The sequence below is a fragment of the Zalophus californianus genome, chromosome 8 (assembly GCF_009762305.2).
Source record: "Zalophus californianus isolate mZalCal1 chromosome 8, mZalCal1.pri.v2, whole genome shotgun sequence".
Taxonomy (NCBI): domain Eukaryota; kingdom Metazoa; phylum Chordata; class Mammalia; order Carnivora; family Otariidae; genus Zalophus; species Zalophus californianus.
Genome location: NC_045602.1, coordinates 128,151,633 through 128,176,987, shown reverse-complemented (window position 1 = coordinate 128,176,987; position 25,355 = coordinate 128,151,633). Strand labels below are relative to the sequence as shown.

The 25,355-nt window shown below is 40.2% G+C and overlaps 1 protein-coding gene across 8 annotated transcripts in view; it reads left to right on the top strand.

Moving 5' to 3' along the window:
• The first annotated feature begins 916 nt into the window (after positions 1-916).
• Positions 917-25,355, top strand: part of STAU1 (staufen double-stranded RNA binding protein 1) — a 51,220-nt gene continuing 26,781 nt past the window's right edge. The window contains exons 1-6 of one of the 8 annotated variants that reach the window (XM_027622070.1): positions 917-1,164; positions 10,268-10,338; positions 16,799-17,087; positions 18,877-19,001; positions 22,037-22,193; positions 24,153-24,291. In XM_027622070.1, the coding sequence (XP_027477871.1) occupies positions 16,883-17,087; positions 18,877-19,001; positions 22,037-22,193; positions 24,153-24,291 (626 nt within the window). In that variant the 5' untranslated portion in view covers positions 917-1,164; positions 10,268-10,338; positions 16,799-16,882. Of the gene's footprint in view, positions 1,165-1,388; positions 1,408-10,267; positions 10,339-10,817; positions 10,840-16,798; positions 17,088-18,876; positions 19,002-22,036; positions 22,194-24,152; positions 24,292-25,355 lie in introns of those variants that run through there. The other 7 variants (XM_027622071.1, XM_027622072.1, XM_027622073.1 and 4 more) reach the window with 7 other exon arrangements.

Genomic DNA, 25,355 nt, shown 5'->3' with positions numbered 1-25,355 from the left:
GGACCTCATATCATGAATTTATGCAAATTAAACTGCATTGCCTTGGCAAGAAAGATTGAGCAATAGCTAGATTGAAAGATACTGAGAAAGATAGGCCCAGAGAAAATAAACCATTTTTAAATAGTGGGGAAGGAGTCCCAGAGTGAGCAGTCCCAGAGTGAGTTAGAAAATTCTAACAGAGTGAGCAGGAAAGAGGACGCCTGGGCACCTGCAGCTCTTCCCCTCACTCACTTGTTTTCTGGACCTCTCACAATGCGCACATTATTCTTTGCTGAGTGTGATTCTGGAAGTCCAAAATTCCCCACCATTAACTCCTACCCCCCTAAAACCACTTTAGTTTATCCAGAGCTGGGTGAAAGAAACAGCAATCTGGCACTTCTCGCCCTTTAACTGACTATAAAAATAACTGGTTTTATTTATTATGTGCTTTCCCCTCACTAGAACGTAAGCTCTCTGAGGGCAGGGATTTTTGTCTGTCTGTTCACTTCTATACTCTCAACTCTTGGAGCAGTACTTTGCACATAGCAGGCATTTAATAAACATTTACGGAAGGAGAAACTAAGGGAAGGAGCGAAAGAAGGAATGGAGGCGGAAAAGGAAGGACAGAGAAAAACGGGAAGAACCACGGAGGGGGGCGGAGTTAAGAAGGTCGGCCCAGCCTCTTTGCGGGTCCCCGGGCCGCCCTCAACACCCAGCAGAACTACAACTCCCAGCAGGCGCCAGGGGCCCGGGCGGGCCGCCGCGACCAGGCCCGACCAGGCTCCAGCCCACCAGGCTCCGGAGTGCCTTGCGAGAGCAGGCGCCGTCGCAGCGCCCGCCGGGACTTGTGGTTCGGACCGCGGGTGGGGGTGGGGCCGGGCATGGAGGCGGGCGGGGGCCGGGGGCGGGCGCAGGCCCCTCCCCCGTCACTTCCTGCGGGGCTGCGGGCGCCGGAGCGGCTCTTCAGCGTTTGCGCCGGCGGCCGCGCGTCTGCCTCGGCTCCCCCTTCCTCTGACCCCCCCGGCCCGGCGGCGCCCGCCTCCTCCGCGGCCACTCCGCCTCTTCCCTCCGCCGTTCCCTTCCTCCTCTCCCTTCTTCCTTCCTCCTTCCCCTCCTCGCTTCCCCCGGCGCCACCGCCGCCGCCCAGGACCGCCGGCTGGGGGACGAGCTCGGGGCAGCAGCCAGGTGAGGCGGCCGGGCCGGGCCTGGCGGGGCCCGCGCGGGCGCCGCGGCCGCGGGGAGGGGGGCGGCGGGTGGGGCCTAGGCCTCGGCGGGCCCGCGCGCCTGGCCTTCTTCTCCGGGCCTCTGTCCCGCCCGCGGGGCCTTCCCGGAGGAGGCGGGTCCTCCCGCGCCCCCCTTCTTGGGGCGCCCCGCGGCCTGGACCCCAGGCACTCCAGCTCGTCCACCCCTTGCTGGGGCAAGAAACAGGTGCCACGCCGCCTTTCCTAATTCCTCCTCGTGCGTGGGGATGCCGAGTTATTCCTGGGGCGGGGGATGGGGTGGGGGTCCCCGCTTCAAGTCCCTGAGATCCGGAGCGTCTAAATCTCCGCAGCCGGATCTGGAGCGTAGTGGTTACGAGCACAGCCCAGGTGTCCAGCACGGGTACAAACCCCAGCGCTACTCCCTTAAACAAGTCACTTAAACTCTTTGTGTCTTGGTTGGAAAAAGGGGCTAATGCGGTTCCTGCCTCTTCGGGCTGTTAAGGTTCCGTGAAATGGGGCGTGTGAAGCGCTTATCAGAGTGCCAGACCCACAGCGTGTCCCAATAAACCGTCTGCATAATTTATTAGCGTGATATTAAGGTATAACTTAATGGGTAAAGTGGGATACAAGTTGACCTACCTACCCGTTTGGGTTTTCTTTGAGGCAGAAATATTTAGCGTGCCCACCGCCAGCGCCCGGGCTTTTGTTTTGGGTTGTTAACATCTGAAAGGGGCGTACGTTTAATTGGGACACTCTGTAAGTAGGCAGACTGTAAAAGATGCTGTTAGTTCCATCTCCTCCGCTGAGCCAGCTTCAAGATTGTCACCAGCTCCCTCGGTATGAGCAACCTGTCCATTTTTTTTTCTGCCATCATCCGGCTTCTTGTTGTCACTTCATTTCTGGTAAAGTTGCTGGCAGAAGCTTTCCTTGAGTTCACCAAACCTTTCTGGAGCGCTTGCTCTGTGTCAGGCTCTGGAGGGGGCGGTGTAGGAAGCTGGCAAAAAATATGTCTGTCCTTTCTTGCGCTACATTTCTAACTTCTAACTTTTTTTCACTGCAGCTTTGCTTTTATTCCCTCCGTCCCTGTTGGCCGACTTTCCTTTTAAGCCCTTGCCCCACCTCCGTGTTGCAGTATTGCTTATGTGGAAGTTTTCTCCTGTTCCGGCGAAGATGTGTGCTTCAGTCTGTTCTGCCTCTGTTCTCTGGCTGTGGGGACGTTTTTAAGGTCACTCTTCCCTTCTGCTTGTAGCTTTAATTGTTTAGAGGGTGGGGGAAAGAGAGTTAAACCGGGTTTTTGATTGATCTTGGCCTTTCAGGAATCGGTGTGCAGCAATTACACTGCTGCTTGTTGAAGTAAAAACTAAAAATACAGTTGGATTGTAGAGGGAGCAGTTTCGGTCCTCCTGGTGACAGGTGGGATTTTTAAAACAGCAACTTTATTTAAAGATACTGGGTTTCTTTTAATTCTTTACCTAGTTGTATATGTGTACCTTTCCTTAAGGAAATGCAACTCATGGAGGTTCAAATTTACAAAAAAGTAGTGTGTGTGTGTTTGCTCAACTGAATGATCCTCCTATATTGTAGAGTTGTTTTAGGTAGTAAATGTCTTTACTGAATTTAAAGCTGTTTTGATTTACACCTGTCTCTTGATTACATGTGATATAAAGTGGCCTGTTGACATTTTCCTGTAATTTTCTGACAGAGCCTTACTGTCATTTCTAGTTTAAAATCTTTGGTTGGATGACTCTTCAGAACACCTAAGAAATAGCTGTATAACATGCATGTCTTCTGCCACATCGAAAATTGTAGTGTTGGGGAAATGATGTTTTAATATTGCAGTCGATAACCTTTTTAAAAAACTCTTTATTATGGAAAACATGAAAAATTGGATAACTTAGAGAACCCCCATGTATTGGTCACTTAGCTTTGACAATAATTAACTTGTAGCCAAGGTCATCTTGTTTCATGAAGTACCTCCTCCCCTAAACTGGGTTATTTTGAAACAAATCCTAAAATCATATGATTTTACAAGATTGTCTCAGACTATTAATCTGTCACAAAATTTACTTTTCGTGGAATCATAGTTCTCATTTTGTTTATTGGTCTTCTCATCTCTGTTTACACATGATTACAGCAAAAAAAATGAGTGGCCAAATTAGCTCTTGGTTCAGTGCTTATTCCATTCAGTCATGTCCAAAATACTGCCTTGCTTTTTTGTGTACAAAAGCAACAGTTCTTGAGCTGTTAGTGGTTATAATTGAAAAGGAATCAGAAATACAGATATCCTTAAACCTGTTTTGATGGAGACCTACTTGTTAAACCACTTATAATGGAGAATAACTTTGTGTCAAAATTAAACTACAGTTAATAATTCATAATGAAACTTTCAAAGTTTCTTTACAGTAGTTGTGTAAATATGCTGCTATCACATTAGGTTAAGAATTAAGCAAAGGGTATTTGATTTCAAAACTTGGTTGTAGAATTATTTTTAGTAAGTATGAATTTCAGAGCCTAGATGCTCGTGTTTTTCTTTCTTGTCTGAAAAGAGATTTCTCCTAGAATTGAAGTTGACGGGAATATTACATTTGTCATTGTTATTTAATTTTCAAATTTCTGGTCATGGGCTGTTCACAGCTTTTCGACAATTGTAATTTACTTTTAGATAGTTGTATGTAGTTATGTAGGTTTACTTTTGTGCTTGATCAGGTGTAGTGAAAACGTGTGTTTTACTTACTACAGTCTGGGAGATGGAGAGGGATGTGCATACGTCTTAAAACTAGAAAAAAAAATCTGGTATCTAAGAAAGGGCACAAAATGTGCTTTATTTTAAAAAAAATGCTTAGTGCTTCCCAGGAGGCTTAAAGTCAAACTTTTTTTTAAGTATTTGGAATTACCATAAATACAGTTTGTTCAGACTAAATTGCTCTCTTTTAAGATTCAGCCAGAAAACCCATGTATATACAGATTATTTTAAGTTTAGAAAGGAGTATGACTCATAGAACTTTTCCGCCTCATTTCTGAAGTCTTATCCATTAAAATTATTCTGAGTGTAATCGTTAAACGTTGGCCTATACTGTGCTGCTTCATCCGGTCTCCCCTCAGTAAGACAATGGAGATATTTAATATAGCAGGCACAGAGTGGCTCTCAGCTTGCAGGGCAACTTTCTCTCTTGCCCTTTTACTGGATGGAGTGAAAGTGAAATTCACCAGCATAAAAAAATGAAACTTTAATGAAAAAGGCATCTTTTCCTTGGATGTCATTAAGTCAGTTCCAGGGACCTTGTTTTTATGAGCCTCCACACTGGATCGTCTTACTCGCTGTCATATTTAGTGGCACAGAATTGCTCAGGTTGGGGAGATGTAAATTCTTCCCCCTTTTAAATGAGAGCTTTCAGAAATGTTTAGAAAATTTTATGACAAATTTTGTTTCACACTACACCTTTTGCTTCACACTAAACCTGTAACAGGGTGTTTTAAATTGTAAACTTTTGGTGACAGAGACCTTTGTAGCTAACATGCTTCTAGTATAATTTTCTTTATGAGCTTTTCCTTAAATAAAACCTCATTAAAATCAAACTTTAACATTTATGCTGTTCCAAAAAGTATAATTTATGAGTTAGAGATTGAATGAGAAGACATGTTATTTGCTATCCTTATTTTTCCCCGACATTTTATTATGAAAATTTTCAAACATATAACAAAGTTTAAAGAAATTTACTATATGCCTCTGTATCTACCACCTGCTTTCTGCCATTGACATTTGACTCTACTTGTTTTATCAGGTCTGTTCCATTTGTCTGTCTCTTTGAATTCATTAGTCCATTTTATTTTTCAGTACATTTCAAAATAAATTGCAGCATCAGCACACTAAATACTTGAGCATACATAGCCACCACAGTGAATTTTGAGGCAGCTCTGTAAGGTGTTTCTAGACCTTTAAAAGCCAAGGGCTTTGTTGATTTTTTTGTTTCCAATTTTGCTTTGACTCCAGAACTTTTTGCTTTTTTGAAGAAATGTTTAATGAATTTTTGCAACAGTGTGTGCTTATGTGTAAATCAAGTACTACAAAGCTTGAATAATGTTGGCCAAATCCTTTGTTGTCACCTACTAAGGAGATAATAGGATTACAAATATATAGCTATGTTGATCTTAACAAATACTACTAGGTGGATGGCTTGGAGATCTGTTTTGTGACAGTTTAAGGCTCTGAACTAGAAAACCTTACCAAAGAAAATTATTTATTATTTAAAAAATGGTAAAATGAGGAAATTACTACAAAGAGCTTAATTTTTTTAAATATGTACATTCCCAAAGTAGTGAATAAGGTTGATGTAAAAGTGATTTATGTCACCAGATAAGAGGAGGTAGAAACAAATTCTCTGCAAACTTAATTTTCTATTTTCTGGAATTACACATGTTCATTTATTTGTTAAAGGAGTATATCCAGGGGCTCCTTCAGAGTATATTTACTGAAAGCAAAAGTAGGAAAATCTGTCCAAGAAAGTATTTGCTTTCGATTAAAAATTAGTCTTCTAAATATTAAATTTGTAGCCCATCTGCTTCTGTTTAATCTGGAATCTAATTTGGGGGAGAAGTGTGATGACTTTGTGAGTTTATAACAGTAATGAAGCAAACCAGGCTATTTTATTATATGATACAGAGGTCATAATTGTTCTAGAAGATTTTTGTTATGTCTACCAGACTACAAAATCTTAAAAAAAAAATTTAAGTGCCCTGGGGTCTTTGCCTAAATGAAAAGGATTGTTCATTAGATTATCTCTATATTTGACGTAGCTTTAGAACTGGTTGCCCAGTGAGTGGGTTGATTTTAGTCAGCATGTTCTCTGTTCCCATTTAAAATGTTTTTTTACAAGTGATGTGTAGCTATAAGTTTATATTTATAGATGTTTATGTGGCTGAGGACAGGATTAGTAAATTTGCTGGATAATAATACTTGCTACTATTTATTGAGCTCTTAACCATGTGCTAGGTAGGTTAGGATTACAGGGTGAGGGTTACTTGATGCAGGAAGGGAATCTGAAGGGTGAGATTGAATTTATCTAAAGATATAAAAGCTGTTGTTCAGGGAGCTCTTCCTTGGTGCTAAGAGTTGGAGTAGATGCTTTATTTTGTATTTCTGATGCTGGAAAACGTCTTTGCAGATGTCTGTTCATAGTGGCTGTGGATACTGAGGCCTGTCTGGGAGGCCAAGTAACTGAACTCTTTCCATTGAACCAGCTTCATCTCTAATTATGCTCGGGTGCTTTTTGTTTAGGGCAATTTTTTCTGTGTGTCACCAGTGCTTCACCATAGCTAGGATGATTTTTTGTTCACTAGAACTTCAGATCAATTTGAAAAAAGTCTGTTTCAGTAATACTCAGTTTTTAAAATGAACTCGATTCATCATTCCCTTGAAATAGACTTACCATGTACTTTTGTTTGTTGTGATAGATTGCTACAGCCACATTAAAACTTGTAGGTTGATTCAAAGGTTTGTGGGGGGCGGGAACTACTTAGAAGTAAATCGGGAGGAGGATATTTCATTAACCTGTGTGTTGTAGGAGACTGTCCCCTAAATTATTGCTATAATCCTTCATGAAGTTAATTAAAAATGATTTATGAACTATAGACAAGGTTGTTACTAAGAAAATTAGTTTCTTTAGAATTATAATATTCTACTTTATTGGATATACATTAACTAAACTTCCAATTAACTTTATAGGGCTCTCTGGTTGTTGCCTTCTTTGCCTCCCAGCCATGTCTAGCATCCGTTTCCTTGCTGCTGGTATTGGAAATATTTCATGTAACTTTCTGTTTGGTATTAAACTGCCTCCTGAACAGTTTCTTTTTTACTTTCTTTGAATCAGTGATCTCCTGTATAGGAAGCCTCTTTGGTTCTCCACCCAGGCAGTAGTCCTCTCTTAATGGCTAGTTTTAAGAGGCTAGATCAGTGAAATTAAACTTGCCCATTGGATTTGGGGTTTTCATGAGATGGTGTGTGAGTTTCCATTCTGTGTTTTAACCTCAACCTAGGTGACCATGTAGTCTGTAATGACATACGTTTGTCTCATTAATCATGAAAAGGTGTTGGAAATGTGTCTTTTCTGGGGATGAAGTGAGCACATGCTGCTTCTTAAATTGTCTATATTGGCTCCCCTCAGGCACGAGCTTTTTGATCTAACTAGATCTTGTCTGATTCTCTCACAGTTTTGCTTTTTGAAGTCCATGCTTTCTATAGATTAAAATTAACTGAGGCATGAATTTTCTACTCTTGCAGATTCCACCCTGATACAAACAGGGCCATTGTCTGCTGATGCCATTGTGATTTTGTACAAAATGCTAGGCAGTCCTTTCCTCTGTCAGAAAGAAGATAATTTATATGTAATGATAAGTCTGATTATGCCTGGAGGCTTATGTTCTTTGTTGCACAATTTAACCAACCTGCTCACTGAAGCTCTATGACCCTTCACCTAGATGACAGTCAAATAGAGTTAGGTAAATAAATTCCCTTTTTGTTTGTAGTATAGTGAACCTTTACAGTCTGGAACATTTAGAGTATGACTGCTGCTGGGTACTGATTTCCCTGTTAACAGAATTTACCTATTTAAGCACTAAACATAAAAAAAGAATAAAGTAATTTTTTTAATAAAGTTCTTTCTAATTTTGCTGTTTTTTCTTTCTTAAATAGCGTGTTTCATACATGACATGTCATTTTATAAAATCAGTTACCGTATACCCTAAGAAAGTGATGTTTAACAGCTAACTTTGGTATGGAATATCATACTTTACAAGCATTTCACCTGTATTACCAGCTAATCCATCCAAGCAGTACAGTTATTTTATTAATCCTGTGAAATTGGTGCTAGTGACCCCATTTCATATAGTAAAAGGTTGAAACCTCTTAACATATCAAATGAAGCATTTATTATTCAGCTCAGCACCAGAGCTGGACCCAAACTCAGATCTCCAGCCAAGACTTTCACAGCCCCTGTGCTAGCTGGTTTGCCCTTACCCTAAATCAGCATTTTGCAGCCAAGGGGTCTTTTTGTTCTTACTTGCCGTCTTTAGTTATGAGGTGATGTGTAGTATGAGGTGATGTGTATTATAAACGATTTGTTACTATGAGTTAAAATGCCACTGTGAATTATTTACTAAATTTGTGTTAGGTTCAAGGTTATTCTTGTACAATTCCACAAGGACAGGGACTGTATCTTATTTGTGCACTGCCTTCTCCCCAGTGTCTAAAATACTGCCTGCAAGTAGTAGGTGTTCAATAATTATTTGTTGAGTGAATAAAGCGATGAATGTAATTAATTCTTTTGCATTCTAGTATGTTTTCTTGAGTGGGAAAGTAAGGGAGTTGGGCTTAACCCCCAGTCTGTCTTCTCTACCACTGCTTGTAGTAAGAAAGTAAGTGCTATCTGGCTACACTAGTAATACTCATGGTGGTTTTGGACTATCATTTGAAAATGGTTGGGGGATTTCAAAAGCTGAGTTTGCTCACGGGAGTGTGAATGTGTATACGAGTGTCAGCTATCCTTGTTTTGTGTGAAAATGTCTAAAATCCAGCTGGTTACAAGCTGCTGTATTTCTCCCCCGTCCTTCTTTTTCCTTTGCTGTGAAGTTGTTGTGGTTGTTTCTTACTGTTGTCATTGTCTGACTCTAGCAGCTCCTTTTTTCCATTTTATTTATTTATTTATTTATTTATCTATGTATCTATTTATTCTAGTTTTTTACATTTCTGGGTTGGGCTAAAAAAACGTAGATACCCAAAACTACCATAATTGTTGAGCACAGATGGACTTGAATTGAGGGAAGCCCCCAAGAGTAGAAGGCATGAGCTCTCCTAGGCAGTCTTAGAAATGTCTTTGGGCTGCTCAGAGGCCTTTTCCAGTTTCCATTCATGCTAGTCTTGTGAGATTATGGAGCAACAGGCCTCTAGATTGGAAAGTTATTAGTAGTATAATTTACTATTTACGAAAAGGACTTGAGTTGTTTAAAATACCGTAAAACAAATTAGAATTTATTGTTTTATTTCTGAAATTGTTTGGACAGTGAACAGCTACTTTTCTGTTAAGTCACAGTAGCAGTGAGAAATTGAAATAAGTGAAATTATGTTGTAAAAATGCAAAAGGCATCTCAAGGTAAGGAATCGTCTTTGTTACCGACTACAGTTGACCTGTGAACAATGCGAGTTTGAACTGCATGTGTCCATTTATATGCGGATTTCTTTTATAAATGCAGTACTGTATTATATATGTATTTTCTCTTTATGACTATGTTAATATTTTCTTTTCTCTAGCTTTATTGGAAGAATACAGTATATAATACATATAACATAAAATATATGTTAATCAACTGTTTATGTTTTCGGTGAGGCTTCCGGTTACCAGCTAGGCTATTAAGTAATGAAGTCTTTGGGGAGTGAAAAGTTATACATGGATTTTCGACTGGGATGGGGGGGTGGGCACCCCTAACCCTCGCGTTGTTCAAGGATCACCTGTACTACCCTTTAAAAAGGAAGATACCTCTAGATAAATCAGATCTGAGAGTTTGAGAATTAAACTCTTATGTCGCCTGAAATCCAGTTCTAAAGAATGATTATGGTTTGGATTTACTAGAGGTAATGTGCTTTTTGTATTTTGCAATTTAATATAAGAATGTTTATGTGCAACGGGTGTTTTTGTAAATTTTCCCATGCAGTTGTATTTGCATGACCAAGCATATGGTAAGGACATTTATAAATAAAATATTTAGCCGGTAGTTAAAAGGGGGAAAAACCCCGTAAGTTTAAAAACCACGCTTGTGTGATCAGACAGTATATGATGCCCAGTTTCTTTCTTTAAAATTAGTTTTGAAGTATTCATCTCTCTCTTGTGGTCATGTCTCCACAAAGTACTCTACCCAGTTCCCAGGCAGTTGTGTCTTTTGTGGATTCTACAGTGTGCTGCTTCAAGCCATGACATTATGTTTTCAGAAACTTTCCTCCTTGTAAATTTTAGGTTTCCCCAAAACTTGAGCAATATATATCTTCATTGTCAGAAATGGTCTACTGTAGTAAATTATTATTGTTTCTTATTTTCTAGGAGTTTCCTAATCATATAACCTCTCAGAACTGAACCAAAACAGCATTGTTCCCGGAGCACCTCTTTTTAAGGTACACATAATTTGGCTCTATAATTTCAGGCCTGTTCATAAACTGTAATATTTTTGAATTCTTGAATGGCTTGTGTGGAAAATGACTTTTACTTCTGTCTGTAATGTTAGAGAAAAAGAAGAAATTGTATGCAGCCTGAATTTCTTTTTACTCTTGAGATTTAATTAGAAAGTAAATGCAGGGAAGATTGTTGGCAAGAACGTAAAACCCTTTAGCCAGCACTGCCGTGTACTTTAAATGTCGACACGTGAAAATTGGCCACTGAAGTTGTCATTAGACAACTCGGTTGGTAAGTATCTTGCTCATAGCAGGTTTTGTAGATTGCCTTTGATTTCTCAGATTGTGTATGTAAAACTTGGTTTTCAAACTTGTGGAAATAATCCAACATTGTTTTCTGTCATGAGATAGGGTTATGAATCAAGTTCCATTTACTGCTGGCTGCTTGTGATCATCTAGACCAAAAGTTTGTAAGAGTTGAGGATTTTACAGTTTGAAATCAAGGTACTGCAAAATGCACTGCATCTGTCAATACTGCCTTGTATTTTAGCACTTTCCCTCTGAGAGCTGAAAGCACAGCATCATAACATCACTGAGGTAGTGATTAGTGGACAGGTCAAACCCAGCTTTCTTTGGGAATGAGGAAATTGAAGCATAAGGAAATTAGAGAAGTTGTACCAGGCTCAATGAATGGATTTACACTGGGTTTGTTTAATGCTTTTCTTTTCCGAGGACTAAACTGTTACCATACCACGCCTCAGGATTTCTTCATTATTTTCGCCCTCTGATTGCTAAAGCTGAGGCTTTGCCGAATATCCTGTTACAGGGTGTTCTGGGGAAACTGAGGCACCGGGCAGTGGATTGCCAAGAATTGGATGGATAATTGCTGTCTTATTTGGGAGTGGAACTGAAAGCCACAACTCAGAAGTTTGATCTGATATAACATTGTTGGTTGCTACTTAGCAGCAAGGCTGGTTTCTTAGAAACTAGGTCTTGGCTCTTAGTCTGTTTTGCATGAAGATGATGGTAAATGCAGTCGTGTTTCTAGGTAGATGGCACATAGTTACAGAGTACAATTTCCCTTTTCTGAAAGGAAAAGCCAGTTAACTGTTATGTTGAACTAAGCCCCTTCTTACTTAAGAATAGGTTACACAATGCTACTCTGAAAAATCTCTAGCAAATCATGAATAGTCACTCATTTTGGTTGGTTTAAGACATTTCTCCGCGTTTTTATAAATTTAGATTTTAAAAACACTTCCGTGTTTGCAAAAAGTAATATGTGTTTGACTTTAGTTATTTTTAAGAGTTCCTCCTAGGGAATGGAAGAGGGAAGCTTGATAAGGTTGCAAAGCTAGAAAAGAGTAAGGTTTGCAGCTCGTTAGGCTGCAGAGGTAAAGTTTTTTTCACTTCAGTGTACAGTTTGGTATGATGGTCTTTCCAGGATGAACAATTAATAATGAATTCTCTTTTAAGAAGTGTTTCTTTAAATGGACCACCCAGTGGTTACATTTGTGTGGAAAGCAAATCCTCCATTGCCCACTTGGTGCTGAGCCAAGTGTGAGACAGGGGCCACATTCAGTCACTTGGATGCAAAGATCTCGAACAGCCTGGGTTGTTTCCAGGCATTATTTTTGGCTGATTTTATTGTCTTACAAGTGATTGTGCCTCCTCAGGGCTACTTGTCCTGTCTTTCTTTTGAGCACCAAGTACATAGTGGTCCTTTTGTTTTGTTTTTCCCTCTGTCTTAAGTAGTTTGGTCATATTTCTTTTAAAGAACCTTTATTGGGTAATTTGATATTTGGGCCTGCTATTGGATATTATTTGCTTGACATTGCCGTTGTTATTTGGAAATGGTTACGCAGGAGTATAGTGATCACCGTGTTTCTCTATTTGCGGCTGTCCCGCCTACGAGTGTTTAGATAATGTTTGGAGTCAATGAAGTGCTGTTCTGGGGATCAGAGCCACGATGATGGGTGCTGGTAGGGGGTGAAGGTAGGGAGGTGTGGTGGTTGTGGGGGCGGGGTGAGTTTATTTGTAGAAAACATAAAACCACATTGCAACCAGAAAGATGTGTCCAAAAAGGATCTTAGAAATAACTGTTGAATGTAAAGGAATGGTATGGGCATTTTAGGTGTATTTCAAGGCTATTGTAGGAAAAATGGTTTATTCCTTAGCTTTTTTTATTGTTGTTGACAAAGTTTCTCTGGGAGTGGAGCCTCTCAAAACCTAGAGAACTAATAGATTTACAGTTGGTTGCTTAAAGATCTCTTTTCATGTCTTTGAGGAAAAGTTTAACAAATAGATTTTTTCTAGCACTTGAGAATGTACAATTTGCCATATAAGGTTTCACATGTAGATGCTTAATAAATTTTTGTTGAATGTTGAATGAATATACTATCCTGAAATTGCTGTTCATACAGCTGATGTTTTATCCTGGCAAGGAACTGGAGTGCTCTTGTGTCCGTGTACCCATACTACATAAGATTTGATGGAGGACTTTGAAGGGAGAGATTTTTGGTAAAATGTTTGTGGCTATCTAAGCTTGTACAGAATTGGGGTGATTTCTTCTTTTCTTTTTCTTTCTAACATATCTTGTTTGGAAACATCACTTATTGCAAAGGGGAATGATGTGTTGAACGCAAAAGTATACCTTCATTATAAGTCACATATTAATCTAGTTACAAATTGGATATTAAAATGTTTTTCCATAATTCCTGAAGTAGTTGTTTCATATTACAGCGATTTAACAATCTGTTAGTTGAAAGTGAATATAAGACCAAGCACTCTTGCAGAAAGTTCTGTAAACTATTTCTAAAAGAATCTGCCTTTTTCTTTATTAAACAGATCACTCAGATGGTACACTCAGTATGGCCTAGTCTTGGTAGATCACTGCTGAGTGAGGAATTTGCATTTGTGTCTCCTCACTTTTTTTTTCTTTTCTGGAGAGAGAGAGACAGCGCATGCGAGAGGGGGGAGAGAAAGAGAGAGAATCCCAAGCAGGCTCCATGCCCAATGCAGAGCTCATGTGGGATTTGATCTCACGACCCTGAGATCACGACCCGAGCTGAAATCAAGAGTTGGACACTCATTTGACTGAGCTACCCAGACACCTCTGTACCTGATCAATTTTTAACACATGTATAATTTTTTAAAAAAATGCTTAGGGGTGCTGGGTGGCTCATTTGGTTAAGTGTCCGACTCGATCTCATCTCAGGCCTTGATCTCAGGGTCATGAGTTTGAGCCCCACATTGGGCTCCATGCTGGGCATGGAAAATACCTTTAAAAAAATGCTTTTGTAGAATTCATGTGCCCATATTCCCCTTCCCACAACCCATTAAAAAGTATGTGACACTTGTGGAATGGAAGCTGCTATCCAAGGTGAGACTGTTTTTATGAGAAGATTTTTGTGTACTCAAGCCAAATTTGGGACTTGGAATTAGGAGTCTTAAAAAAAAAAAAAAAGGTATTCGTAACTCTATCCTAACACCTCTCTTTGTGTTTTAGTGTTTGTATGTGCTTCGTAAATATAAGGATTTGAGAATAAGGTGTGAACATGTTTTCCTGAGTTGGTGCCTAAAGCTGTTGAGATAAGAGAAACCAGAGGCTTTTCGTCTCTGCTGGAGGCAGGAGACAGGCAAATAGCACGACCCAGGCTTAACAGTTAAAGGTGCTTTCAGTGCTGAGGAAAGCTGAAGTCTTTGTGTTTTCAGTTTTCCACCTAATTTTACTGTGTGTAAGATATTGTTCGTTTATAAGAAGACTGACAAATCATTTTAATCTCTTTGGAGTCCCTAACTTATCTGGTGGCAAATAACCCTTAAAGATAGGCTCAAAAGAAAAGACACTTTTTCATGGAAGGATTTCATCTTCAGGACAGGGTAGTACTGTTGAGCAGCAGGTGCTAAATTTGTACAGAAGTAGCATCTCCAGAATTCCCTGATTCCCCTGAATGCTGCTGTGCACTCTATAAGTAGCAGTAGTGAAAAGCTTTATTTCTTATCCAAGTTATGTGGGTAAATAATATATTTTACCCCATTTATAACTATGTTAGCTGCCTGGCTTCTCTTTGGGAGAGGAGCGTCTATTTGGGTCAAATATTAGCCTCAATTTTTTAGAGCCTTTTGAGATAAAAAGGGGATTTTCTTTTCTTAAGAATATAAGCTACTTATTAGTGAGATTTTATTTTGTGGGTTAGTATATGTGTACTCGAAACAACATCCTTGGCTCCTCTGTGCATTAGATACCAGTAACTTCTCCCATCCTCCAGTGGGCGACAGCCAAATAATATATCCAGACCACTCTGAAGAACTGACTTGTCCCCTCTTTAGAACCACTGCATTAGATTCTCTTTTCAGGCTTAGAGACACATAGGAGCGTCCATGGGCTAATGGGTGCTGTTTGGTATTGGTCATGGTGGACATTAGAAATTTGTAGATGAGTACAGCTGTATTCAGGTTTTAGGAAATTTTTTTTAATTTTTTATTGTTATGTTAATCACCATATATTACATCATTAGTTTTTGAACAGGTTTTAGGAAATTTTTATTTGCAGTTTTGAACTACTTGTTTCAACCAGTTACAGAGACACAGCTCCAGGTTAACTCAAGGTAACATTTTTGGAGCAGTCTTAATTAAAGGCCATTTGTTCCCTCTTTCAGCTTGTAGAAAATCTGTATTTAAGTCTGTGACTGGACTGCTGGCTGTAGGCCTGCTCTGCGCAGCACTGGCCGAATAGATCTCTGGGCCCCACCCTTTCTAAATTTAGTTCATTCATTCAGTCTCATACTCTCAGAGCAACCCAGGGCAGGATTGGGTTGCTGCTTCTAGGATGCAGGTAGGCTCTGGAGTCCAGACACTTGGTTTTTGGCATATTTTTTGACCTGTGACTAGTGGTTGGTGGTGTGAAGTTGTGAGTACACTATAGGTGATTTTTTTTTTGGTAGAAAAATGCCCTCAAGACAGAGTTTAGAAAGAGAGGGGAGAAGGGAGTGCAGGGGGGTTGAGAGGCATTGAGAAAGAAATATTTCTATTTTGGCAGCTGAAGGAAATCAAAACAATGAAACAAGGTCCTAGCTGATTTCGGGATGGTTCTGGAGTTGTTTCTTGATGTTGGCAACTTGTCTACCAGGACAGTTACCTAGTCTTAGTGGATCTCCTCTGTTCCTTTGTTCCGACTCCAAAAGTAAACAAGGAACAACTGCAGTATGGGGGATTTTGGTGAATACGGGGATGTTTCTGTATCCAAAGTCATGTTTGAGCTGAGGTGTTTGGGTTGTTGTTTTTAGTTTTGCAGTTCTTTTTGCTCTCAGCAAGAGAGAATGTGCCAGAACTCCTCAAGTAACTTAATTGCTCTGGTCATTCATCTCTTTCTAAAGGTCCAGCTTTAATTAAAAATTACTCCAACAAGACTTTTTAAAAAATTAAGTAACAATTACTCTGTAATAGAACTTCTGATTTGTTTGCTGGTTTCTGTTTTGGTTGGCTTTTTCTACCCTTTGTTGCTATTGGTTATTTTGGGAGTACTTTTGACTTGCTTACACATTTTCAGCTTTTTGAATGATGACCCCTGAACATAAGCAGAACTGTCCTTATTTTTGACTTATGAAGAAAATTTAAATGTATTTAGAAGTAATGTCTTTGGAACTTAGAAGATGAGGTAAATAGTCTCCTCTGCTCCCCGGGTTCCACTCCCCAGCCACACCAGTGAAATTACCAGTCTGAAATCTGTTCCTCTCTTCTTCATCTTCTCCACTTTTGCTTTTAATCGTACAAACACTATAGAATGTTCTTTACTATTCAGATAATTTCTTAGGATCCTGTATATTGATGTAGATGCAAGTTTTGTTTGGGGTCTGTAACTAAATGAGACCATCTCAACAAACCTCATAGGAAAAAGATCTTTTACCATCATAAGGAAAAGAAACAGCGAAAGTGAGAAATTCCTGTGTTTCTTCAGTCAGCCTACAGGAAAACTGTAAGGGTGCCAGTCTGAGCACATGGCCCTTCGGTGGAAGCAGTGTTGACATTCACCCATTAATGGTCTTCGGAACCCAGTGTGCTTTCAGCTTCTGATAATTTTGAGGCCAGAAATCTTTACTGTATCCATATAGTATGGAAGGCCTCTCCCTATTTTTTTAATTGGCCATTTTGAATACAGGCTGTAGTTTGTGATTCTTAATATTCAACAAGGAATATCATTAAGCCCTACTGATACTCTTTATAAAATAAACATGCAGAGCAGACGGGCATTGCAAGTCATTTAAAAGCAGTGTCAGAAAGTCATAAGGCCCGGAATCTCACTGCGTACCGAGGGGAAACCCACTTCTAATATATCGGCGGAGCTACAGGCTCAATGGGACTATTTTCATTCTTGAGTAGGTGACACCGATTTTGACTGAATATTGGCAATTACATATCTCCTCTATAATTTACCTTTTTATTTTCTTTCCCTTACAACTTTTAGGTAGAACTTTAGACTTCATAGCACTGAATTAACCTGCACTGAAAGCTGTTTACCTGCAGTTGTTCACTTTTGTTGAAAGTGACCATGTCTCAAGTTCAAGTGCAAGTTCAGAACCCATCTGCTGCTCTCTCAGGGAGCCAAATACTGAACAAGAACCAGTCTCTTCTCTCCCAGCCTTTGATGAGTATTCCTTCTACTACTAGCTCTCTGCCCTCTGAAAATGCAGGTAGACCTATTCAAAACTCTGCTTTACCCTCTGCATCTCTTACACCCACCAGTGCAGCTGCAGGTAAGCGTATGAATCCAAGTGTCTTCTTTTTTCAAATGTTTTCTTAGCCTGTTTTTTGATCTGATAAGTAGATTGCAGATGTAGGGAGCTCTCACATTACCTTCAAGAAGCAGAAGAAAGTATTAACACCCATGCTTCTTTATTCCAGATGTAAAACACTCGGTTGTATACTGGGTTGTCGGAGGCCTGAGTTGACAGACCATTTCAAAGTGTAAGAAAGGGAATTGAAAACTAAACTATAAAACCTAGCTTATTATAAAGTGGCGGCCAGCAGAAAGGATTGAACAGTAAATACCACTTTGGATTTGTATTGTTGTATGGGAAAATTCTGCTTTTAAAATTATTTCCCAGAACTGACAATTCTTGTATGTGTAAGCCCTTGTTTTAGATGTCTATAACATTATATCCCAAGCAAGGGAGCAGCCAGATTTACTGGAAAGCAGGAGAGGGCGTTGGCATTTGTTAATTTTTATTTTGAACAAGTCAGTTTAAGTTGAGATTCCAGAGGTAGTTCAGAAATCGCAGTGAGGACCAATTAGAAATGGAACAAAGAAGCAGAGATTTTTGAAGAGGAATAGGTTCAGAAGCATTTAAATCTGACTGTTAGGAAAATAAAGATGAACTAAATGTGCTCATTGGTGGGACATGTGGCTGGCTCAGTCTGAAGAACATGCGACCCTTGATCTCCGGGTTGTAAGTTCGAGCCCCACATTGGGTGTAGAGATTACTTAAAAAAAAAAAGTTCTAAATAAATGTGCTCATTGATGAGAAAAGACTTGAAACAGCTGAAAAATAAATAGTCCTGAAAATAATATTCTGCTTCCCAACCCTTCCCCATAGTGGCAAAAACAATTAGATGGGGTGCCAACATGGGTGTCTCCATAGCAGAGTCACCTTCTAACAAATTCTTTCAACCCCTTGTACTTGACAATTTCCCTTGCATTTCCTCCTTCATTTCTCATTTCCTTTACTTTATAAATCTGTTCTTAGAGTGTTGGCTCGTCCCCTTCTCAGCTGTATGGCATCTGTCACCCTACCTCTAGGCTTCCTTGGACTGGCTCACTGGAGAGCTATCTTGACTTGTCATAATACCCAACAAATTCAGTTTTCCCCAAATTTGCCATTGGAGACCATCTTCAAAGGAAATGTCATAGACTGTTTCAGTCCTCTGGGATTTACTGCTTTTTCTTCTAATGCGTTCTTATATCCACATCCTACTGACTTTGTAAAACTCCTGCCCACCAAGGCCATTTTATTTTACTTGTATAATTCTCAGAAGTAGATAAGGTCTGAGGATGGCAGCCTCTGGAGATAAGACTAGGGGATGCCCCAGGAATGAGAAGTTAGCCGTGTGGAACACGGCAGTCGTTGTTTGAGAAATGGCATCGGCACGTTGAGTTTTGTGCAATAACCGACAGGGTCCAGCTGACGGCTGTTGGGGTAACCAGTGTGTCTGTGCTCACAAGACCTCCGTGTTATTCCCGTGGTTGGCTATGATAACAGTGCTTCATCTGATTTCAAATCTTGCTTGCTGCCATGGTTTGGTTATCCCCCTGACCTCGGTTCTCTCTCTTTGGAAGACACGCTGTCCTAGGTTCCCCGGCTTCGGCCGGCTCAGAGCAGACCCCAGCTGTGCCTTCAGGCGGGCGCCCCCGCGTGGTTTGCAGTTGTGCGGCACCGCTGCTCTGACTCCTTAGACCTTCCGTTTTCCCTCTTTTTTCATATCCCGGGGAGAGCAGCAGTCCTGTATACTGCTAGTTGACTTCATTGCTCTGACGTTATTTTTCAGTTCCTTCTAGCATGGCACACCCCAAAGAGAAAACCCCAATGTGTCTTGTGAATGAGTTAGCCCGTTTCAACAAGATTCAGCCTGAGTATAAGCTTTTGCGTGAGCAAGGTCCAGCTCACTGTAAGGTAAATATTGTCCATACTGCTTGTGCATTTCTAACCCACCAGGAATGTTTTCTGTCTTTTTATGCTCCTCCAAGTGGTGCTGTGGTTCAGAATATGTACTTCCCAACCACTGAGGCTGTCTTCAAGAGATGCAAAAGTATAGATTTTTGGCAAGTCACTTCTCTTCATCCTTGCAGAATGGGTCAAAGAAAAGACTTGCTTCTTTTGGGGATATATGGCTTTTAAAATTCCAATTAGTGTGTGGTTGTGTTTAGGACTCTGAATAGAGACAATTCCCAAGCACCTGTGAATGATTTCCTGCGAGTTTTCCAGGCTCTGGGCCTCCTGGCTACAGCTTGCCTCGGGCTCCTTTCCTGCTTGTTTGCATGAACCCTAGACTGGGCAGGGAGAGGAGGGGAACAGGAAATCCATTTTGCCACTTGTTAGCAATCCAGGTAAAAGGTTTGAAGGTGAGGGGTAGAAATTAGTCTCAGAATGAGTCCTTTGGATTGTCTCTGATTTCACTTACCCTTGTCTTTCCCCATATCTTAGAGAATGGAAGACTGACTGTAATTTAAATTTTTACTATTTGTTACTCAGGAATTCAGTCTTTGAAGCTCCTTTGATATCTGTGCTAATGTAAATCTTGGAACTTAAATGTGTGCATATCTGGCTTTATCTTTGCAGCTGCAGTGTGAGAGAGGGTATGGTGTCAGAAGGAATCGGGTCTCCTATTTCTGATCCTAGCTTTGCAGTAAAGATAATATAATTAAGGATGAGTTATTGGTCTCTTTACGCATCACTTTTCTTGACATGCAGACCTCAAGCCTTGAGTGATATACCTACCAAGTTTCCCTTTTCATTTGACTAAAAACAACATCGGCCACAGTCCTAAATAGGCACCATAGTGTGGTTAGGTGAGTCGCCTTTGGTGTGAGACAGATGTGGGTTTAAATCTCAGCTTCTTCTAGCTGTGTGACCTTGGGCAAGCTGCTGCTGTTTTTGAACCTCAGTCTCCTCCTCTGTAAAATGGGGATAATACCTACCCAAATAGGCCTACTGTGAGAATTAAATGAGAGACTGTATGTTAAAGTGAGGAGCACAATGCCTGGCGATTATTAAGTACTTCAGAAATGGTAGTTATTATTATTATGCATTTAAGAAACAGAAATTTCTACTCATGTGAAGCTAGTTTTATTCTAAAGCATGATCGTATTTGAAATGTTTCTTTACTTTTGGAAGGCAGTTAGTGATTTTCTATAACTGTTCTGTTTCTTCTACGGGATTTTTTTTGCAGACCTTAACTTTGGGATTCCCTTTATTAACTGTTTTTGGTATTTTTTGAAACACGTACTTTTTCACTTAAACTTCAGTGGCACTGTAGGTAATTTGGCTGTGTGTTCCATCTGTAACTGCCCTTTTTTTTTTTTTTTTAAACCTTCAAGTTATTCAAAGAGGAAAAGTTATTCCCTCCTAGGTGACTGTTAGACTCTTTAAAAAGTCAGTGGTGTGGTATCGTTTGAATTCTGTTAAAACCTAGATTCTCACCTCGCTACCAGCCCTCCACGTGGGAGGCAGCAGAGCCACAACAGCGGGGGTGGGGACAGTGCTGGAGAAAGGCAAGACTGTTGATAAAATTAACTCTTTGCTTTTTAGCTTTTCCCCATCAGTGTGTTTCCGTGAAAGGATCATGAAATGCCCTGGAGATTGGGGTTTGCACAGCACTGTAGGCTCCTGCTGTTTGGCTGCTCAGGCCAGCCACCGTTTTGAGTCTGCGCTGTTGGTGCTAAAGGAGTACCCTTGTGAACTGCAGCATTAATTCAGGGGAGCCCCTAATGGTTCCAGTGGGGTGAGAATTTTTTAATTTTTCCCCTTTAGTGGAAGCTGTGTACTGAGGGAATCCTGAGGTTAAGACCTACAAGAAAAATCATCTGTGAAGGCAAGGTACACCCATCCCTCTAGGCACCAAATTTCAGTGGTCTGGACATTTTCAGATGATGTAGATACATTCACATCAGCATTTCTCATGTAAATTATTTGTAGATGAAACAGAGTGATAGCCTGTGATAAAGAAAAGCAGAAAAATAAAAGCTCCGGTTGGTTTTGCTAAATTCCAAGGTAGTGAGTCTCAAACTTCATAGTGCGTCAGAATCACTAGGGGAGCTTATTAAAGATACACTTGCTCCGGTCCTCCCCTCTTGCTCCTCAGTCAAAATCCATGGGCATGTGTATTTTTCCAAGTTTCCTGGATGAGCACCAAAGTTAGAGAATCACTGTGGCATGATGGGTCATATTTTTTGACAGTATTAATTCAGTTCTGATAGGATTAACATAACCTAATTTTAAGAATGGAGTGTGTATTTGGGTTACCTTCATACTTAAGAAGGAATAAAGAGGCTTGCCATTGTCAGCATTTGCTGAGGACAAAATTAGCTGTTTTGGATGCCTCCTTGAGTTCAGAAACGTTTCTTGATCTTTGCTTACTGTGGATCAGATTTTCTTCTGAAGGTGGGGGGAGTGTCTGAATAATAGAGTAATCTTAGCAAAGTAGAAGGCAGCGTTTTAGAGCCTGGCTGATGTTCCCAAATTCATTCAAGTGTTTGTCCTCCTGGGATTGTGTTTTCAGACGAGACCACAAACGCATGAGAACATCAAAACGAACGTCTTAATTTATGAGATACTACCGTGTGTCTAAATCAAGTTTGCTGTATTTCTTCCATGAGAAGTAATTGGAAGACAGTTTCTATTTGGATGACTTCCAAATAACGTCTGATATCTAATATATGTAGGAAAACATTTCTTTATCTCCATGCTTACCCCCATTTTTCAAAGCATAGTTTTTGTCACAGAATGCTGTTCAATGCTAGTCAATGATATATATATATATATCTTTTGGTGTTTATAGAAACAACAAAAAATGAGGGTGAAGGGATAAATTGCCAAGATAATGATCAGGCCTTTTAAACCGTGGCCGTAAAAAATGTTCAAGGTCCGAGTGACATACTGTAGTCAACATCAGGTACCGTGAATTGAGAGCTCACAATTTTCATTTGTAGGTGTTTACAGTACAGCTAACACTTGGAGATCAGCACTGGGAAGCTGAAGGAACTAGTATTAAAAAAGCCCAGCACACAGCTGCTGCCAAAGCTTTGGAAGGAACAAAATTTCCTAAACCCATAGTCCGCCCTTTTCGTAGCGAAGGAAGGAATCCAGGTATTATGCGTGGGCCAAGACAGGTTCCTTTCAAAAGTGTGTTTAGAGGTACCCATTCAGTATGTGTATGAATTCTTTCTTAACTAACTTGTTGATTTTGAAAGCACAGTTTCTACACTACCAGTGGCAAATGCTTACCTTTTCAGAATCCCTAACCGTACTCTAAATCTAAAGCATTGGTTCCCAATCTCTGGTCCCGTGACTCCTGAGGATCTGCAAAGAAGGTCCTGAGAGGTGGGGGGTGTCACCAAACAATTTCCAAGGTTTCAGAAAAGCTTAGAGAAAATACCTTTTGTTCCTCAATAAGGTGGTACAGATTGCCAAAAATGTAGGCCTTAGCTGGAATCACTTCAACCCAGTGTGGAAATACCAGTATAACACATTGATCAGAAACCCTGATTGTCTCCTGATCATTAAACAGAATGAGAAAATAACTTAAATATTTATCGCTTAAATACTATTAGTAGACAATATCTCTTCAAACAAGGGACCCATGGAGAAGGGAGAAGACTAATAGAGAAGAGCATCTGGTAAAAGCTTGGGGACCACTGACCTGCCACGGTGGGTGGGAGTGGCTCCGTTGTAGCCACGTTACCTGTCAACGCACACAAAGCCATCCCAGTCCCTTTGTACACAGGAAGAAATCCGAGGGATCTCGGCCACACCTTTCTTGTTGCTCTTAATTTCTTTGTGGTGTTTCAGATTCATTCTCTACTGCAGGTAGATTTTCTGGGTCAGAACTGCTCTGAAGATGATTCAGTTTATATTAAAATGCAACTGTATGAATCATATAAAAAATAAAATTCTCATGTTAGGAAGAGAGAAGCTGGTTACTTCTGTGACCCTCTGATTTTGCAAACCCAAAGATATTCTTATAGATTTGATTCATGCACTAAATTTAGTTGAACCAGTTATAGTACAGAATCAAGTCATTTTTTATTTTCCTCTGCATACATAAAATGCCTAAAGAGGCATTTTTAAGTGGATTTTTGTGTGCCTTTAAGTTGAACTTTGCCATTGCTAGTGTTGTTCTGTGTTTGATGTGGAAGTGTTGTTTTCACATGTGATTGTGCACTGACACTACTCTTTCCAGCCTGATTTTCCTTTTACATTTTACATGTTTTTAATGGTTTATGACATGGATGAACTGAGAAAAAAAAATTGGAAAATGAACAGTGTGTATTTTCTATAGTTGATAATTCTGAGATAACTTACACTTTTGTTTATATGGAAACAGAACTCATTTTCCTAACAAGTATTCTCACAGGTCAAATTCCAATGTAAATATCGAGATTGGAAATATCTGAATATTTTGCCGCCCTCATCTGACTTCTCCAGATACAATTTACTTGCCTCCTCCTCAGTGATTCCACAGCTTTCTTTATAGCACACATCCTGTTGTATAGTAGTTCTTTGAGAGTGTTTGTGTTATTTGAATCCTCTGGGGCAAGAATTGTATCGCTTAGCACTGTGCTTTGCATCCACTTAGTACTTAATAAGTGCATCATTCTATGAAATAGCGTGCATCAACATACTTCTAAGTGTAAGCCAATAACCCAGTAAGTCAGTACAACCAAAGTTATATTGGCTAAGGATTCCCAAACAGTAAAATGATTTGGACAGTCACAGGGATTTTTTTAATCATGGAATTTGATGTGTTATTGGAACTGATTTCTAATAACTGGAATGAGTGGCTTTCACTGATAACATCTTGTGCTAGTTGTTGCCCCTCTAATAGCTCTTACGGTATATTTTGTGCTGTTGACTGTGTATTAATATCTAGAAATCACAGCAGATTCTTGGATTTCCTGACCTGATGCCTAGCAATGAAGTACTTAGATCCTTTCATGAAATGCATTATGAATCCAGTTTAGAAAGCATGCTATTCTTTCTGATTTTAGTGACCGTCATTCTCATGTCAGAAAACAACCAGTTCTCTGTGTTGATTATGTGTTGCAGAAAGCATAACCCCTACTGTAGAACTAAATGCACTGTGCATGAAACTTGGAAAAAAACCAATGTATAAGCCTGTCGACCCTTACTCTCGGATGCAGTCCACTTATAACTACAACATGAGAGGAGGTGCTTATCCCCCAAGGTATGTGTCTGTTTGTTTTAAATACAGGTGAAAATATATCTCATTTTTGACATGGAAGAATAAAATCTGTAGATTGTGGGGCACATAATGATTTGGTCATATTTAGGCTTGCCACATGTTGAAGTCAGTCTTAATTGTGCTGGTACTTTTGGAAGTATGTCTTGATGCTGCTTTAACTCCTGTCGCTAGGGGCGCCTGGGTGGCTCAGATGGTTAAGCGTCCGCCTTCAGCTCAGGTCATGATTCCCAGGTCCTGGGATCGAGCCCCATGTTCAGCTCCCAGCTCAGCAGGGAGTCTGCTTCTCCCTCTCCCTCTCCCCCTGCTTGTGCTCTCTCTGTCTCTGTCTGTCTGTCTCTCAAATGAATAAATAAAATCTTTAAAAACAAAACTGTCACTAGCAAGGGCCTGAGCATATTCCTCACTAGCAATGTGGCTATGCCCTGAGAAAATTTGGTTAAAGATCACCTTTTTAACTGCTTTGTTAATTTGAGCATGATTCCCACAACACCAAGATTCTCAGCATCCATAGGTTTTCTTTTCTTTTCTTTTCTTTTTAAGATTTTATTTATTTATTAGAGAGAGAGAGCACAAGCTCTGGGGGAGGGGCAGAGGGAGGAGAAGCAGACTCCCTGCTGAGCAGGGAGCCTGACGCAGGGCTCAATCCCAGGACCCTGAGACTATGACCTGAGCCGAAGGCAGACGCTTAGCTGACTGAGCCACCCAGGCACCCCTAGATTTGCTAATTATTGCTTATTGGGTACTTTTTGACTTTGCACTTATGTGCTGTGTAATAGCCTTGGAGGACAGGTGCAGTAAAATACTAATTGAATTCCGAAAACATCCTGTATTAAAAACCTCCTGTTGGCAGTCCTGAGACATTAGTGGATAGACTGATGATCGGTATGGAAGTTTTTCTTTCCCTGCCTGACTTGGATGGAGGCAAAGCGATTTAAAAAATGCAGGCTCTGAAATGTAAGAAGCCAGGCTCTGCCAGGCTTGTTGGGGTTTCCAGAAATGAGGGGCCTTCCTAAAAAAGAAAAAACAAAAAAAAACCTTTTGTTAAA